The sequence below is a fragment of the Ipomoea triloba genome, chromosome 8 (assembly GCF_003576645.1).
Source record: "Ipomoea triloba cultivar NCNSP0323 chromosome 8, ASM357664v1".
NCBI classification, from domain to species: Eukaryota; Viridiplantae; Streptophyta; class Magnoliopsida; order Solanales; family Convolvulaceae; genus Ipomoea; species Ipomoea triloba.
The window spans coordinates 977,166-995,317 of NC_044923.1; the positions used below are offsets into that span (position 1 = coordinate 977,166).

Genomic DNA, 18,152 nt, shown 5'->3' on the forward strand with positions numbered 1-18,152 from the left:
ATATACAATTAAAATTTGTGATTATCAAACCAATTGCCTAACTAACTATATTACTTACTTTGCCCGCAATTATATTATTTACTTATTACTATTTCACATTGCCGTGTAATGCACGACTTGGGCATTAATTATTAGAAATTAAGTCTTTTCGTGACCACAGGTCAATTCTTGCATAACCCACTCCCCCATTTAAACAAATAAATTTTCAATGTAGCAAGAATGATTCCAAAACCGTCTTAAAACATTATTAATTATAAGTAGGTAGGTCAGTCCAAAAGCTTTGCTGAGTCGTCATTGTTTTATGTTTGAGGAACAACGTCAATTCGAATATGAATTAGAAACTAATATAGAAGTGGCCATATATGGCCCGTGTAATTGTAATGCGACGTGAGTGGCTATTGGAATATTCAATTTGAGAATGTTTTGATGTGTTGGGGATATGGGTTAGAGCTCAAGGAAGCCAAGGGCCTAGTAAGGAAGGGTCCGGCAAGAGAAGGTCTCGGTGGTCACGGCAAATTATACTGTGCACCACGTATCTAAACGACGTCGTTTTGAGCATTGTAAACTAATCGTCCATTTTTTTGGAAATCATGTTTCCCGTTTCGGCCGGTTTCTGTATTTATGTTAATATTCTGTGTATTCCAGACAATCATTCTGTGTATTCTAGGCAACCGTTCTGTGTATTCATGTTAGTAACACATGTTGTAATGTGTTTGTGCATTCGAATGCTTAGGAGGATGAGTTCTGTGTATTTTGTCTCAATATTCTGTGTATTCATGTTATTAACACAGGTTGTGATGTGTTTGTGCATTCGAATGTTAGGAGGATAAGTTATGTGTATTTTGTGTCAATATTCTGTGTATTCTGGGCAAACATTCTGTGTATTCTAGGCAAACGTTCTGTGTATTATAGATAATGATTATGTGTATTATAGATAATGAATTCGCTTGAGCCATTCGCGTCCGCGTCCACTAACACCAAAACGACGTCGTTTTACGTGCGTGGTGCAGGATATAACGATTGGTGGTCACGATTAGGAGTGTCAATGCGGACCGACCTGCTCCACTACGGGTTTTTTCACAGACCTTTGCAGGCTGGCCGACGAAGTTCGTGGCTAAGAAGAATGCAATCCTAACTTGCCCTGTGCGGGCCCGTAGGCCTAATTTCAAAAATAAAATTATATTATTATTTTATATTCAAATAATTATGCATTCAGGTTTATTAGCTTATCATTTCAAGATTCATAATTTAAATTTAAAAAAAAAAAAAAAAAAAACTATGAATTGGGTTGGGAGGAATGATCCAAGTTAGGGAATAGTGATGGGCTTGAACTGGGTTTAGGCCCACAACAAAATCGAAGTAGGCCCATAAATGCTTATAGTTATAGCCCTTAGAAGATGTCCATTTAACCCTTACCTTGAATCAAGCCCCGTAAACATTCTATTCTATATTCATCAGGTTTACTGAAAGGCTCAAAAACTTTCAACGTTTCTTTCGACTATGCTTGTTTTTCTCAATTTCTTGGAGGAGCCATGTGCCCACATCTCGACCCACTCAATAAGCTCGACTTGAGTGCAGACCTCGAAGATAACTGCATGTTGGAGCGTAATAACGTGAAGTACTAATTGAAGTAACAACACTTGTCATTTTATATAATCCACTTCTTTTTGTCATTTTACACAATCCACTTTGTTTCGCTCTATTACGCTCTAACACATGTCATTGATCTTCTAGAAACATGTGATATATATACAACTTATTATACAGAAACAAACACATATACATAATATCAGTAGCCTAGTAGGCAAGCAAGTGGAATAGTGGATAAACATAATTTGCATGTGAAAAATGGGCAGTAACGTAACCCACTCGCTTGCCTACTTGCATTTTTGTTGTTTATTACATTCAAATTTTTGAAAACAATTAAATGAAGTTTTGAACTTTTTTTTTGGGCAAAATGCAATGGGACGACTCTCAACATCATTATAAACTCAATGGCGTGGTTGATTTTAATATGTGTGGCAGCCACAACTGTACAACTTCAGTTGTTGACATTGATGAATTTTTTTTAAATTTGTAAATAAAAAGAAAAAATAATATTGAATAAAACATCACTATAATTTACATAAAAAATTATAGTCAAGCTATTTAAATGTATACTTTGAATAAAGTCCGCTTTAATCGATCAACAAAGAATCATAAATAAGTAAACCCCCTAATTTACTAGTTGAACACTTGAACAGTTCAAATCAAGAAGATAATAGGTCACTCGCAACTCTCATAATATAGACTAAATGAAAATTTATGTTAACATATATATAAGAGATCCGACTACATTATAAGAAAATATAAAATTGTATGGAACAAAGAAAATAAATCATTTTTGGAAAGTGACAAGAAATATGCGATGACTGTTATCCATAAGCTATCTAGAAACTATCGTTTAGTGATGAAACGTTTTAAGGGTAGAACCAATGAACCAACCCGTGGGGTAGCCATCGAAGGTGACTCTATTTGGCTTTTGGTTTCGCAGCATGCAGCCATGCATGCATTTTCATATATTTGTATGATTGAAGCGATTCCAACTGAATTATTGGATTAACTAATTTTGTATTTTGATGGTTGCATATTAAAATTTTAAGTCGATTCTCTATGAGAGTTGTTTATTCGTTTTTAAAATAATTAACATTTTAGTCTGGGTCTTTAATTTACGGGAAAGTTCACGATGATTATTTGGATGTGTGTTTTCGATGAAGCATGCAATTGTAACTCTAGCAAATAAAAATCACAATGAGGTAAATCGGAGTCAAATTGTTGGTTATAAGATGAGTTATTGGTTTATGGGAAACTTCATAGCAAGTTTTCGAACATATATATGTTTTCGGTGAAACTTGCATGGTAACTCTAGCCGGTAACCCTAGCCGGTAAGGACCACCACAATGAAATAACCAAACTAAGTTGTCTTGACTCAAACCAAAAAAGACCAATAGATAGCTCCCGGCCTCCAAGAGTCGAATTGTTGGTTAGAAGGCGAGTTAGTACTGCAAAGTTTTAAGTTCGATTCCTTATGAGAATATATAGCTGATTGGTTTCTTGATTTGAGTTAGACTTTGGTATTGGAAAAAAAAAAAGGATTTTCAACTGTGTGTTTGATTTATGAAAAAATTTGTAGCCCCTATCTAAAAATGCATTCTAGTTGAATTTTGCCTTAGCTATGGGCCTAGGCAATTTATATCATCATGTTCCAATATACAGAATTTGACTTTATAAAGTACAGGTTCATAATGCACATAATACACATACACCTTATGAAATTGAAATTCATAATGTACAGATGAAGACACATAAATTCATAACATAATGCACATGCCCTATATGTACTTATTTTAAAATATCGTGTTTATGTATATTATGAACTTGAATTCTATATCTATGAAGTCAAATTCTGTATATTATATCAGGATTCATAGTGTATGTGGACCCTGGTCCACGATATCATGATTGATGCCGCTATACAAAGAACCTGATTAAGTAAATCATTCTACTGTTGCCTAGCCTCAAATCAATAATATTAATAAATAACTCCTTCCAGAAGCAGTATAAGTAACTACTAAGCAAATTGTTTGATTAATGTGGTTTGAACTTCCCATTATCAACTTCGTCTTGTAGGAAAACATGCATGAACCTTAGCTTTGATCTGAAAACCCCTATATATACCCCTCCACCCATAAGGCCCATAAACATCAATAGTACTCAGATATGGCGGCTTACCAAATCAATGAGATCATAACATCTGACTATGATGTTCTTGAATCCATTCGACAGCATTTGCTGAACGACTTCGAAGATTATCCGGCAATGCCAGAGAATGCGTTCGAGCTGTCGCCGTCCGTGAAATTGGAGCCGGAAATGGGTTTCCCTGATCGGCCGGCGGTTTTGAATTTTCCGGCGGCGGCAGGGGCGCCGCCAATGGGGAAGCGTTACAGGGGAGTAAGGGTTCGGCCGTGGGGTAAATTCGCCGCCGAAATTAGGGATCCGGCGAAAAATGGGAATCGGCGGTGGCTGGGGACGTATGGGACGGCGGAAGAGGCGGCGTTGGCGTATGACCGGGCGGCGTTCTGCTTGCGCGGGACGCGGGCTTTGTTGAATTTCCCGTGGAGGGTAAATTCCGGTGAGCCGGCGCCGGTGAGGATCACTTCGAGGAAGAGGTCAGCATTATCGTCGGAAAGTCATGATCCGGTTAAGAGGAGGAACAGCATGTCAAGTTGTTCAAGTTGTCAAGGTGAATCCAGTCCATTTACATATTAAACGTTCACAATTTACATAATAAATGTTCACAATTTGAATTGTAAACATTTAATAAGTAAATTATGAACGTTCAGTATGTAAATTATGTATTTTGAATCAGAATTCATCCTGCAAGATGAATTCGGGTCAACGGAATAATTTGTCAAAATTGTCAACTAGGCTACATGCATAATCAATTCTTTTTTTGCTTTTTTTCTTTTTGATGATGAGAAAAGTCACCATCATTATTGGCCTGAAGGCATATACTGAATAAAACTTGATATGAACTTTACTCATGTATAATATGTTATTTTTTTATTTATTGTTTTCTACACTTGACGAGTTAATAAGCAAATGACACAATTCCATTCATGGGGTTAGCCATGGAACACCAACTGAGAACTATGTTCGTTGTCACTTGTGTTTAATTTAATTTGTTGTTTTTTGTGAGAAAAAGATCGGAAAATTGAATGAATCTTTGACAAATTGATACTCAAGTTCAAGCCGAAGAATCCACATTAGGATTGTAATGCCCGAACATTCAACTTTCTTATAATAAATTAAGTCACTAGACTCATCACTGTGGATAAAGAAAATCGACCTATAACCCGAGCATTGGTCTAGTGCAGTGGTTGAGAAACTTCACTGGCTCCTAGCAGAGTGGGGGTCGTGTTCCTATAACGAACGTAAAATATTTGGGTTTGGCTTATGTTGCCTTAAAGATGAGTTCATGGGGTCTATGATGTCATCCGACAAAACCGAGAAACCTAAATTAGCAGGAAGCTAATAGCTAACCAACAAGTTTACCCATATTTACTTATTACAAAAACAAAGAATTCCGTAACTTTTAAATCTTAATAGCTTAATTGTACGTGTTTAATTTTGAGTTTAGTAATTAAACTACTTAACATTTTTGCTATAAGCCAAGGAGCTTGTGGTCCAGCGGCATCAAACCCTTCTCTTTATACGAGAGGGGTGAGTTTGAGCCTCAGTATACTGACTCTTGTGCTTCAACACTTTTAGAAAGTAGTTATGAACAGATACTGCATTGTAATAGAGTTAGTAGTATTCAAAAAAAAACATTTTTGCTATAAAAACTCTTATTGTTGGGGTTTAAAAAATCCAAACATTATTCTAAATTAAACTTAGTAATAATCATAGTTTAGATGAAGCAGTCCTGGTCTGTGTTATATACTGTGATGGCAAGCCCAAGATTTCTTATGAACAATTGTGTTTTGCAAATCAAGTGATGAGTTTAAACATGGAACCAAAATGGGCTTATTTGATTTAGTCTTCTGACTTATAGACAATTTCTTTATCAACCTAAGTGGCTTAGGGCCCTTCTTTTGCTATAAAAGCACAATAACAAAAACATCATTCTCCTTCAATAGCCCAGAACAGAAAATGATAAGTGTATTCAAGAAAAAAAAAAAGCTCTTTAGCATGTCTAACTGAATAGTTAACGGAAAGATAAAAGGTGAAAAGTTAGTAATTAATAAGGTAATTAATTAAAATCAAAGTGTTTGATAAAATAAATTGTTGAATTAGTTTATAAGTGTAAAAAGACATAAAAAGATAACTTAAATATTATGATTTTGATTAAAGAAGGGTAGATAGTGTCATTTTTGTAAACACATACTAAATACTGTTTTTTTTTTCAAAAAGGTTGAATCTCCGACCCCTAAGTGTCCTCACACTGAGCATCTAGGAGGATACAAATCATGGTAACTCACCTATACCTTTTCTTACCGTGCACAAGAAACCTTCTCACTTTAAGAGTTTATTGGCACAATAATGCATAGCTAGACCTTTGCTTACGTACTGTGCATAAAGAGCCACATACTTTGAAAAATTACTACCACACTACCATGAGTACGGGAGACTCAATCCATAATTTTTCTTTTTAAACTTTTTTATGTGACCAATTAAACTGTCCACGCGAGTTATACCCCAATCATTATTGCATGGACCATGATCCACACAGCTACGTGGACCAAAAATAAAAAGTACATTATTTTTATACTGAAGGTACATAATTTTTATACTGTAGGTACATTATTTTATGGTACATTATTTTTATACTAAAGGTACATTATTTGATATATACTGTCAAATAATGTACCTACAGAAAAAAATAATATACCTTCAGTATAAAAATAATGTATTTTTTATTTTTGATCCACACAGCTGTGTGGACCATGGTCCAGGCAATAATTTGCCAGTTACACCCTGGGTTGTTTTGTCAAGAATCAGGATACTAATTATTCTCCGAAGATATATTCGTGTCAAGCGTAAAGACCTCCATTCCATGCATGCATACTCTAAAACCCTAACACGTAGCATGCACCTCCATTCACACCCATCCCATGCATGCAATCTCCTCTCAGCTTTATGTACTATTAACACACAACCTTTTTCAGTGCGATTATACCATAAATCAAACATGGCCGAAGTTTAAGGTTTTCCTATATATCCTCGTAACAATGTCGTCTCCTCAATATCAACAAAATATAGCCAAGGCGGCGGCCGCCGTCACCCTGCTAGGCGGCGGACTCCTCTCGCTCGCCGGCCTGACGTTCGCGGGAACCCTAATCGGCCTAACTGATTTTTTAGAGTTGAGACTCAAATCAAGACAAGTCACATGGAATCCAACTTGAAATTTAGAAAAAAAATTGTTGAGTTTTCTACAATGTGGAATATTCTTTAAAAAATTGATGAACTTGGAATTTTGTTACAAAATTGTTGGTTTTTCTACCATGTGGAATATTCTTTAAAAACTGATATTCATCATATTTAATTATAGAAAAAATATTTATAGAAATATTTGTATAATAATCAAATATGAAAAAACAGTATAAAATACATTTAGGGACCAAAAAAAAATTATATTGACTAAATTTATTTATGAAATATACATTTTATATAAATTGACAGTGACATTTCATTTTATATATATGTTTATTGAGTACCCCACAAATAATAATAATTAATTAGCCAACAAATTATATCAACTGTACCGATCATGAATCGTCTACACCTACAATTGCCTTGTCGTCATGCATGGTGACACATCGATTATTGGTTAAACAAACAATAAAATTGTTTAGGTTATGTTAATTTGTCAAAGTCAAATTGCATGTCCAAATTTACTTAACTTGTCAAAGGAGGTAATTAAGGTTCTTTAAATCATTTTCCATTTCTCCCTAATTAAGCTTTAACATCTTATAGGTTAATACTTGGTATTGTGCAGTACGACTTACCTTTTATGTGTTTACAAATTATTACACATAAACATAATTTATTCAGTGCACGCGTACATACTCTTAAGTAATGATTACGAGTTTCTATTATTACAAATAAAAAATAAAAAATTACAGTATAGTTTATTCTTATATGTGTGATTTATAGACTATTACATATTAGCAGAGTTTACTTAATACACACCCTTATGTAGTGACACGATAAAGGTTTTTCTCGTCACAAAAAAAGTTGGTCTATAGTCTAAACTTATATATATATATATAGAATATTAATCAAATGCGGCTGTGTTGTTAGGTGCGGTCGTGTGGCCAAGCGTGCGCCATTCGATTGTGCTGATCCGACGGTGGTTGTGATATATTAGGATTTAGGAAGTTTAATTCGCGTAACTTAAGTGGGGCTTTATGGTAATTGTAAGTGGGGAAGGTAATGTTAGGATACAGAATGCACCAACAAACGTATTATTAAAACACACCATTCTACGTTATAAAATGCACCACTGAACAAATTAAAACACACCATTCCCCACCATAGCAAAATACACCACTCAATTCAAATGCACCAACAAAATTAAAACACACCATTATACGTTATAAAATACACCAGTTCTCAGATTAAAACACACCACTTAACCACCACACACGAAATGCAAATACTCGTAAAATTCACCACCATGTGTATTAAAACACACCATTCTACGTTATAAAATGCACCACTGAACCAATTAAAACACACCATTCCCCACCATACCGAAATACACCGCTCAATTCAAATGCACCAACAAAATTAAAACACACCATTATACGTTATAAAATGCACCAGTTTTCATATTAAAACACACCACTTAACCACCACACACCAAAAACACAAACTATTGCGAATTATACCAATATTATCTCAAATATGAACCAGATTAATGTTGATAATGCACAGACTATTGCGAATTACTCCATTCTCGTTCCTCTGTTGAAGTGTCTTTCTTGGAAAGCTTCGCGGTTAATAGAGCGCCTTGGAATCGTGAACGAGCATGTCGTGGTGAGTTGAGTGGGGTCTTGAATCGTAGTAAACTGACAAGTATACCCCTCCTTCGCGTTAATAATGTTCAGCGCTCTTTTTGTTTTGGATCAACCTGATGCGTTGGATTAAATCATCTAATGGTGTAGAACAGGCCACATGACCGCACACAAGACCAAGGCCGCACCGGATGCCTCCTCTATATATATATATATATATATATATATATATATATATATATAATGGAAACATCATCCTTGGTCGTGACAGTTGTGTAATGTGACATCCAAAATTTTAATTAATGCAATGAAAATATATACAATGTCAACTTTACCTAACTTCACGAGTTTAGTAGTTGCTAACTTGCTAATAGATTGTGAAATTAGTATTACTTAATTAATTAAATTGGAACCAACTAAAATTTGAGGAAATTTGGTAGTTCTAGTATTTGAATTGTGTGTGGACCAACTGACCAAGTGAGCTAACTCTGCGGTGTTCTTTTCTAAATATAATTCTTAATTATGTCACAGTTGTTACTACCGACACAAATTTAGGTTAAAATGAACTAATTTTTGTGATATAGTTAAACTATGAATTCACATTAGATGAAAAGACCAACATTATGGCAAAGGAAAGCTCGACTCTGATCTGGTCGACAAAGATTACTCATAGCTGATTATTAGCTCAAATAGAGAAGGCCAAAAGTAACTCACATAGATAAGGATCAGAATCAAACTTAGATTTTATTGTTACCAAGTCAACTGATTGTCGGACCAACTCGATTAAAAATATCCTAATTTTTAATTGCTTTCTTAGCTTGACCTATTATGATGTAGGGTGGAGTGAGCTAGGTCTTCGTGACCGTGTGCATGTGTTGAGTGGTTGTGTGTGAGCATAGACTAGACAAGTTTTCCAACATGGTTTTGAACAAATTAAATATATGTCAAACAAAATTACAATTATATTAGCTGGTCAATGTTAATGTTGATTTGACAAGTTTTAATTTCCGACAAGGTTGCTTACATATGTATACAAAATATATAAGATTAACATAAACTAATCTTTAACATCCCTATCTTAATTATTTAATTGAACCCGACTTTAAAATTAATAAATTAAATTCGAACCTAAATTTAAAGCTCAATAGAACTCGAGTTTAAACTCAAACTACTATAACTACTTCGAACTTGAACGGCGAGCCTATTTTGGTTCTAGCTCTCGACTAATTGTTTGCATCCCTAGTCTGATCTAATCCACCGACAACCAATTTATCATTATATGCCTTAAGGATTTGAATGTGAAAAGAGTAGACGTTGAGATGGATGCACAAGAAGTCTATCATGCTATTTATACATACTCGCTTTATTCTATGTTACGTTTGGTGCGTTATAGTGGATAATATTACAGAAGTAGCTAGTCATATTTCTAATATTTATTTCTATTTTGTTAGACGTTCTATGAATCGTGTGATCCACGCTATTGCTCGGAAAGTTGCTTCTATTACTAAACATGATGGAGGAATGACACGTTGTTCCTGCTCCTCATTTTATTGCTAATGTTTTAAATATTGATAAATATGTATCAAAAAATATATTGATTAATGACTTAAATCCTTTACTTTCACTAAACTAATAAAAAAATTTAAAAAAAAAAATCAAACATCACACAATTTCTTACATAATACCGACTCTAGTAGAATATAATATACTTAACCCTCTGGGACTCAATCCTATGATATTTCATTTGAGAGAGCCACTTCATGTTATTAGACTACAAATTCATTAGCTACGAATATATAAATACTTTTGTAAATTTTTATACCCAAGTCGTCATGCTCTCGCAAACATTACAATAACACAAATGGGACATATTTTAACGTGAAGTAAGTATACTCTCAGATCAATTCCAGTTGGCAGTTACAAAAACTCATGAATAAATACACAAATAGTTTATAACTGCAACTCCAACGTTGGCCGCCGGATTAGATGGAGACTACGCGTGTGGTCGTATACTCGATTATACTCGTATTGACCAACATATATGCTTCTTTACTTCTTTAAGGATTATTATATCATAGGACTGGCCTAGGCAATCTTATAAACTAAAAAGTGATGGGCATTGTGGAACCTTAGCCAAGTAATTGAGTTATTGATTTGATAATTACGAGGTTTAATATTTAACATCCAATAAGAGTGGTTTACTAGTTTTTCTTTTAACTAATCAGTTATATATATATATGAGCAACTTGGATCTGACTGGTTTATCTTCTTGTGACCTTTTGCTGGCTATGATCACAATGCGAAGTTTATCCAATGCACAACCTCGGACAACTATAAAAATACACCACACCCGGTGCATTACTGAACACATAGTGGTGCATTCTTGCATATCTGATGGTGCAAGACCACACGTCCTAGAGTGTGGTGCATTTCACCTTTGTACTATACACTTCTTGATGTGGTAAAAAATTGATTAGTCTTAAATTAAAATGATAGATATATAACGCTTTAACATTTTTTTTTTTTTTTTGGGTTGTTTGACTCTACCTCTCCCACAATATAATGCACAAATTAATAAGTGGCATAGCATAATGGTATATGCTATTAGTGGGAACCTCCATACAATTTTTGAGTGAGATATTTATAATTTGACCATTAACCTTTTTTTTATGGCATCACTATTATCTTAACCATTATTATTAGTGCATTCATATTGTAATAGGTTTGCCATTAACTTTGACATCTTTGATGATTCTCAACGAAGCTAGCTAGACAATGCGATATGACATTGACTTAAATTTAAATCGTCTCTATTACAATGCACAATCAAATGAATAATTAAGTGGCATAGCATAATGGTGCTAGTGGGAATCTTCATAAATTTATTAGTGTTCTTTTATTATTATTTGACTATTATTAAGAAGAAGAAAATTTGCCTCTCTATATTACCCCCAAAAAAAACATTAATTAAAAACAAAAAAAAAATCCATAATTATTCATAATTTGACATGGTGTCATAAGATACTATAAAAACTTAGCTTCTTATACTTATTAAGTGTTTAATTTAAACATAACAAATATTATATTAATATAATTACAATGCAAACGAGATATATATTTACATAATGCCTCACGATATAATTTCTATATTGTGGTGGTGGTTTGGGGGGGGGGCGGGGGGGGGGGCGGTTAGTTGTACACTAAACAAGCAATATAGTCTCTTCATGCCAGCAGTGGGTTTGTAGTGCATTAGTGCTTGAACCAACAAGCAATTCAAGTCACGCCCGGCTACACGAAGTGCAACGTGACATAACAAACAATACTATTTTTCGATTCTTGGCATTAGGCGTGGAGCAGTCTTAAATCTCTATACCAACTGTCTTATCCAAAAAGGTATCTACAATTCAGCGAGAGAATTAATCATTGTGTTTTACGGTGAAAGGTACACCCATGAACCCGCTCACAAGCCCATGAGTAGGTAATCAAATCAATTGATCTAACTTTAAGATTCGACGTCAAATTGTACGCTTCTGTATATAAATAGTCCAACCCAAATCTCAAATGTTAGTGGCAGGAATTGATGATCAGCCCCAGCCGGCAACTAAAAAGTAAAATAAAATAAAATATTAAGTATGATTTTTACTTCACTAAATTAATTTCAATGCTCGTTTCTTGCATGTTGAAGTTAGAGTATTTTGAATAAGATTTTTGTACCTGCCTTTTTTCAAATTTCAACCTTTTACTACTTCATCAACTACCACACGCAGAAACATTAAACAGTGTCCGATAAGATTGGATGGTGTTGTCGGATTGATGACATACATGTCCTTTCTAACAATGTTATGTTTTTAAATATTAACAGATCAGAAATAATAAATTCTAAAGTGAAAATAAGAGCATCCTTATCAATTGGAGTTTTTTCGCGGATTTTAAGGAGTTTTTGTAAGTGTGATTAGGAAAGAAAAGATGGGAGATGATGAAAAATAAAATAAAACATATTTGATATTTCAAAAAAAATAAAATAAAAAACAATCTTTGTCAGGCGCGCCTGACGTGCACGCGCCCGCATGGGCTATCGCGCACAGCAGCTGATGCTTATAATATTAAATTGTCAGATTTACTGTGCTTTGAACCCTTCATTTGCAGTTGATCCCCTTTCCTTCTCTCTCTATTTCTCTCACTTGCCATTTGGAAAAATATCTGACATTATCCCCATATGATTCACAAATGTAGTTGCTCTAACAATCTTTATACACCAAATTTTGGTCAAGATTTTTCAGAATTTTATTTCAATCTGAACCCTTTAGTCTACACCTCTCAACAATACAAATTTTGTTTTAAGTAGGAGGAACATTTGTTTTTAATTAATTTCACACTTCGTATGGATCATATATAACTTGGTTTTTTCAAAAATAAAGTAATTTAAAAAGAAAATGAAATTGATGGTATTTTTTGTTATAGGCTCCGATCACCCCATAACTAAGTAAAAGGTACACAGAAAATATAGAGAATGATAGGGATAGATACGAAAACGAGACAGCAACTAGTTAGTACCTTTAATTTTAAATCTCTTATTGCTCTTGACCTCTTGTTATTGATAAGTAAGTAAATTGATTGAATTGGCATGATTACAATGTTCTCTATACTCAGTAATATGTAATAACTTTTGAAAAAAAAAAATCTAACGCATCCATTTCAATTATGGTATCAATATAGACAAGTAGAAGTTATTTTGCATAGCCCTACATATCAGAAAACATGTTTTCCTATATGTGATCTGACATCGTGGAATGTGCACTAACTAACATCGTCCCAACCAATTGGTCGTGCTCCAACATCATATCGCACCCATAGCCTTCATCATAATGCCCATTATATTGCCCAAATTACTAATATCATGATATGTTTTGGCACATGCCTTGCTATATGCTTTATTGGCACCAACCCCGTATATTAAACTCAACTATAAAGCAAGCATTTAACTAACGCAATATCCGTCCATTATACTATAAAATGAAAAAAAAATTTAATTATAACCATTGAGATTATTTAAACTTAAATAGTATAACATATTAAGACCAACAATAAAAATAAAATTCCAATCTTAACCTCAACTCTTTTTCGTTTTGAATCATCAATTTAGGATTGATTCGGTCCTGAATCGTGCCCACCTCTAATTGCATGTCATCAGCAACTAGAAACGTCAAGGAAACCAGATAAGGCATGCCATGTCGGCCAGGGAATTGAAGGTCGATCGTGTCATTTGACATTTGACATTGGAATTGAACCAATATATATAATGATAAGGATAAAATCGACATTTTGATTCCCAATTAAGCAGACTTTTCGGACGTTACAATTCAAACTAGAAAAAGTCAATATTTTTTTAGTTCACAGAGTATAAACTTTCAATGCTTCAAACAACAGACATTAAAGATTGTGTATATTACTATTACTCCCCACAACTCATTAATTTAAACAAAGGCCCTCTAAATTCCAAATATTGTCTAACACACCCCATGCTGAATTTTTTTTTTTCACAATAAATAATTATATTTATACTCACTCGTATGATGGTAGTAAAATCATTGTCGTAATTTTTTTTAAAAAAAGTGTCAAATTGACACTTTAAATCAAATAAATAATGTATAGTAATTGGGCCCCATAATTGAAAAAATCTTTAATGAGGTCTCCTAAGCCGGCAAAACAGTGTAATTAGATTATTAGACACTAATTTTACTTATTCAGCAAGTTACCATTGATGTGACCTTGGCTAATTAAGCTAATGCATGAACAGAAAGTCATTAGCCGTTGAATACGATAGATAGACAAACAGCTTAGAACATCATGTATTAGCTAGCCTAGTCAACACCACATTAGCGATAACTTGTTGAATAGCCTAATCCCCTATTTTTGTCTCTATCTCTATCCCCGGCAAGGCGGAGAGTCGGGTTCCTTGTCCAGTATGGGTACAATTTGCATCCCTAACTGGAGCTGTTAAAAAAAAAAAAAAAAAAAAAAAAAAAAAAAGACATTTTGAACTATTTTAACGTTTTGAAAATGTTTGTTTTTTAATTGTGGTAGACAAGTAATTACCAAAATAAAAAATAATAAAAATGTAGACAATGTAACTACGTGGAAAGCCCAAACTGCTGTATAGCTTGGAAGCCTCCCTTCTTCTATAAATACCACCATTGTTGACCTCCATTATTGATCTTATCAAGCTAATTAAGCCTTCTGAAATTTCCAGGCTTCAACTAAACCTTTTATATCCCTTTGATCATCCTCTTTAAAAAGCTCAGCTCTCACAAATTTCTCTGATCTCTCTAAATCACAACCAAAAAAACCATGGCCATGGGAATCAGCTCAACTCTTCACATCTTTCAGGCAAGGCGTGCTAACTTCAAGTGCACCGGCGGGTCGCCGTTAAACCCATCGGCAAGAACCGCTAATAACGCAGAAAGTTTGAAGAGATTTTCATCGGACGGCGATTCGACGAGGAATCATCTATCCAACCTTGAGAAATTGCTTCAGAGTAAGGAACCGGAGGCTAAGCCGCCGGAAGTGGGAGAAACCGGCGATGGGGTGAACGGAAATGAAGGGAGAGGGCTCTTGGAAGGGCTGAATTTGGCCAGGATTTGGCCGGAGATGAAGGCGGCGGAGGAGATGTCGCCTAGGCATTTGAATAGGTTGCAGAGGTTGTTGTCGAAGTCTCAGATGGAATACTCGCCGCGGAATGTTCTCGGCCGCCGGTGGCGGGAGTATCACGGCGGCGATGACTGGGCGGGGATGCTCGACCCGCTCGACGACAATCTCCGGCGGGAGCTCGTCAGGTACGGCGAGTTTATTCAGGCCGCGTATCATTGCTTCCACTCGAACCCCGCCACGTCGCCCGAGGAAGGCCCGGCGCATCCTCGGAGCGTCGCCTTGCCCGATAGGTCATATAAGGTGACGAAGAGTCTCTACGCCACGTCATCTGTCGGGTTGCCTAAGTGGGTGGATGATGTGGCACCGGATCTTGGGTGGATGACCCAGAGGTCGAGTTGGATTGGGTATGTGGCTGTGTGCGACAACCAACGAGAAATCCAACGAATGGGAAGGAGGGATATTGTGATCGCCTTACGCGGAACTGCCACGTGTCTTGAATGGGCAGAAAATGTTAGAGATTTTCTAGTTCAAATGCCAGGTCAACATGACCCAACCCAAGGACAACCCAAAGTGGAATGTGGATTCTCGAACTTATATCATACAAGTGGAGCTCATGTGCCGAGCTTAGCTAAATCGGTGGCCGATGAAGTGAAAAGACTTATGGAACAATACAAAGGCGAAGAACTAAGCATCACTGTGACCGGGCACAGCCTTGGGGCGGCGTTGGCCCTTCTAGTGGCCGATGACCTAAGCACAATTGCACCGAACGCGCCTCCTGTCGCAGTGTTTTCCTTCGGTAGCCCTCGAGTGGGTAACCGTGCCTTTGCTAACCGACTCAACTCAAAAAATGTTAAGGTATTACGCATCGTCAACACTCAAGATGTCATTACCAGAGTTCCTGGCATGTTCGTGAGTGAATCCCTAGACAAAAAGCTCAGGGAGTCTGGAGCAACATCAGGGTTACTTAACATGCTAGACAATAACATGCCGTGGGCATATTCTCATGTTGGAACAGAATTAAGAGTAGACACGCGAATGTCCCCATTTTTAAAACCGGATGCAGATGTAGCGTGTTGTCACGATTTGGAGGCATATCTACACTTGGTGGATGGGTTTTTAGCATCAAATTGTCCATTTAGATCCAATGCCAAGAGGAGTTTGGTGAGATTGGTGAACGAGCAAAGGTCTAACATCAAAAAGTTGTACACTAGCAAATCAAATAAGCAAAGTAGTCTCAGTCTTGAAACTGCTCATCTTAGTCATTTCAATACTCCTGCTTTACCTAGTCCATCTTGATACCATTGAAGAATGCTTCTTGTACAAAATATTATTTTAGTGGTAACAATTAAAGTGTTTATCTTAATTTCTCTGAATTAATTAGAGAACACTTTCATTTTTTAACCGAGTTGATCGGGTAATTGACTTGTTAATTACAAAGTTTTAAACTCAACTCTCAGTGAGAGCTGCCTATTGATTTTCGTGATTTAACCCAATCAACTAAAGATGTGACACTTGAAGAACACCAAACAATCCAAACGACCAAACTATAGCCTACCATCAACCTTCTGCAGTCAAGGGATGTCCAACCTATCTTCAAGCATAATATTCCGACCCGAAAGCTAGGCATGCATTGTAAAAAATAAGGAGACACCCGAATAACACCCATTCACCCAAATAACAACCAACCAAGCTATTGTCTACAAATAACCTTTCACACTCGAGAGGTGCCCAACCTATCTTCAAACGCACTATTCCGATCCCAAGACTAGGCACCCACGGATAAAAACAAATATGCAAACCTCATTCATACTATAGCAACAAGCTAGCCATGAAGTTTAGTTCATCTCATAAATTTTGAAAAAAAAAAAAAGAAAAATACAAACAAGAACGATGATATGATCAATGAAATGCCAATCCAACTAACCATGGACCCTGCTAGGCTGCTACTTTGTTTTTGTTCATTTATTTTTGCATCATTTTTCTTTCGTTGGCCCCCTCCAAATTAAATATAGTTTATATATTTTGTATTTTTCTATGTCAATATCCGCTGATCCACATGGACCACATTTTTAATTGGTGTATTTCAATAATCATTTCATATTAGCTAACTATATACTACAATATAATATACTTTTAACTACATAATTTTTTTTAGTACTACTGACTCTGTTACAATGTAGTAATGAAATATATTTATTATGTAATGAAATATATTTTACCATCTACGTACTCCAAACTTCTAACTACAGTTTGGTTTATAGTTAAATTTACTATGCCCTTTCAATGAGTTGGTAAAAATTTGCACTCTTATTAGCCTAAAAACATAAAATAAAATCTCTACTACTCATTAACAATTTACAATTAGGATTATTTTCGAAATCTAAAAATGACTTCCATAAGTCATTTTTTGAATCTTAACGACTATTTAAGAAAAATAAAATCAATAAAAAAAACTCATTTTAGTTAAAGAAAAAAAATCATTTTGATAAAAAATGTATTTTTATATTTTTACTTAAAAGACGTTTTTTAGATATCTTCTTTAGTCTCTGTCCCTTTTCGATCTCATTCTTTTCTCTCTCCCTCATTTCAAAATTATAAATTTATAATGCTCGAAAATTAACAACCACATATGACTAGCAACAGTAAGATAAACACAACCATATTTATAAATATGTATATCTAATTGGATGATAACAATTAATTACTCTTAACCTCTTGGCCCTCTAGTTCAAAGTGGATGCCTTGTTCAAATTTGTGAGGGCCCAACATGTTTAAATAGTTGTCCAAATTTAAGAACTATTACCATGCAATAATTGTGTTCAAGGGGAAAAGGAAAATAGATCAATAGTGGGGCATTGCTTAACTTTGAAATTAGAATAACAATTGGAGAATAGGATAAGCATGGGATAAAAACAATTGAAATTTAGTAAAAAGTAAGATTAATTA

General features: G+C 35.0%; 2 protein-coding genes across 2 annotated transcripts; both read left to right on the forward strand.

The window, feature by feature from the left end:
- Positions 1-3,674: 3,674 nt before the first annotated feature.
- Positions 3,675-4,583, forward strand: LOC116028010 (ethylene-responsive transcription factor 1A-like). The gene has a single exon (XM_031269810.1). The coding sequence runs from the start codon at positions 3,760-3,762 to the stop codon at positions 4,306-4,308; it is 549 nt and encodes a 182-aa protein (XP_031125670.1). The 5' UTR covers positions 3,675-3,759; the 3' UTR covers positions 4,309-4,583.
- Positions 4,584-14,767: 10,184 nt separating this feature from the next.
- Positions 14,768-16,611, forward strand: LOC116028043 (phospholipase A1-Ibeta2, chloroplastic). The gene has a single exon (XM_031269835.1). It carries the CDS (start codon positions 14,907-14,909, stop codon positions 16,500-16,502), a length of 1,596 nt encoding a protein of 531 aa, XP_031125695.1. The 5' UTR covers positions 14,768-14,906; the 3' UTR covers positions 16,503-16,611.
- Positions 16,612-18,152: the final 1,541 nt, after the last annotated feature.

Bases quoted from the DNA above. Each gene is read 5' to 3' on its own strand.
- LOC116028010 (XM_031269810.1), top strand. From the start codon at position 3,760: ATGGCGGCTTACCAAATCAATGAGATCATAACATCTGACTATGATGTT.
- LOC116028043 (XM_031269835.1), top strand. From the start codon at position 14,907: ATGGCCATGGGAATCAGCTCAACTCTTCACATCTTTCAGGCAAGGCGT.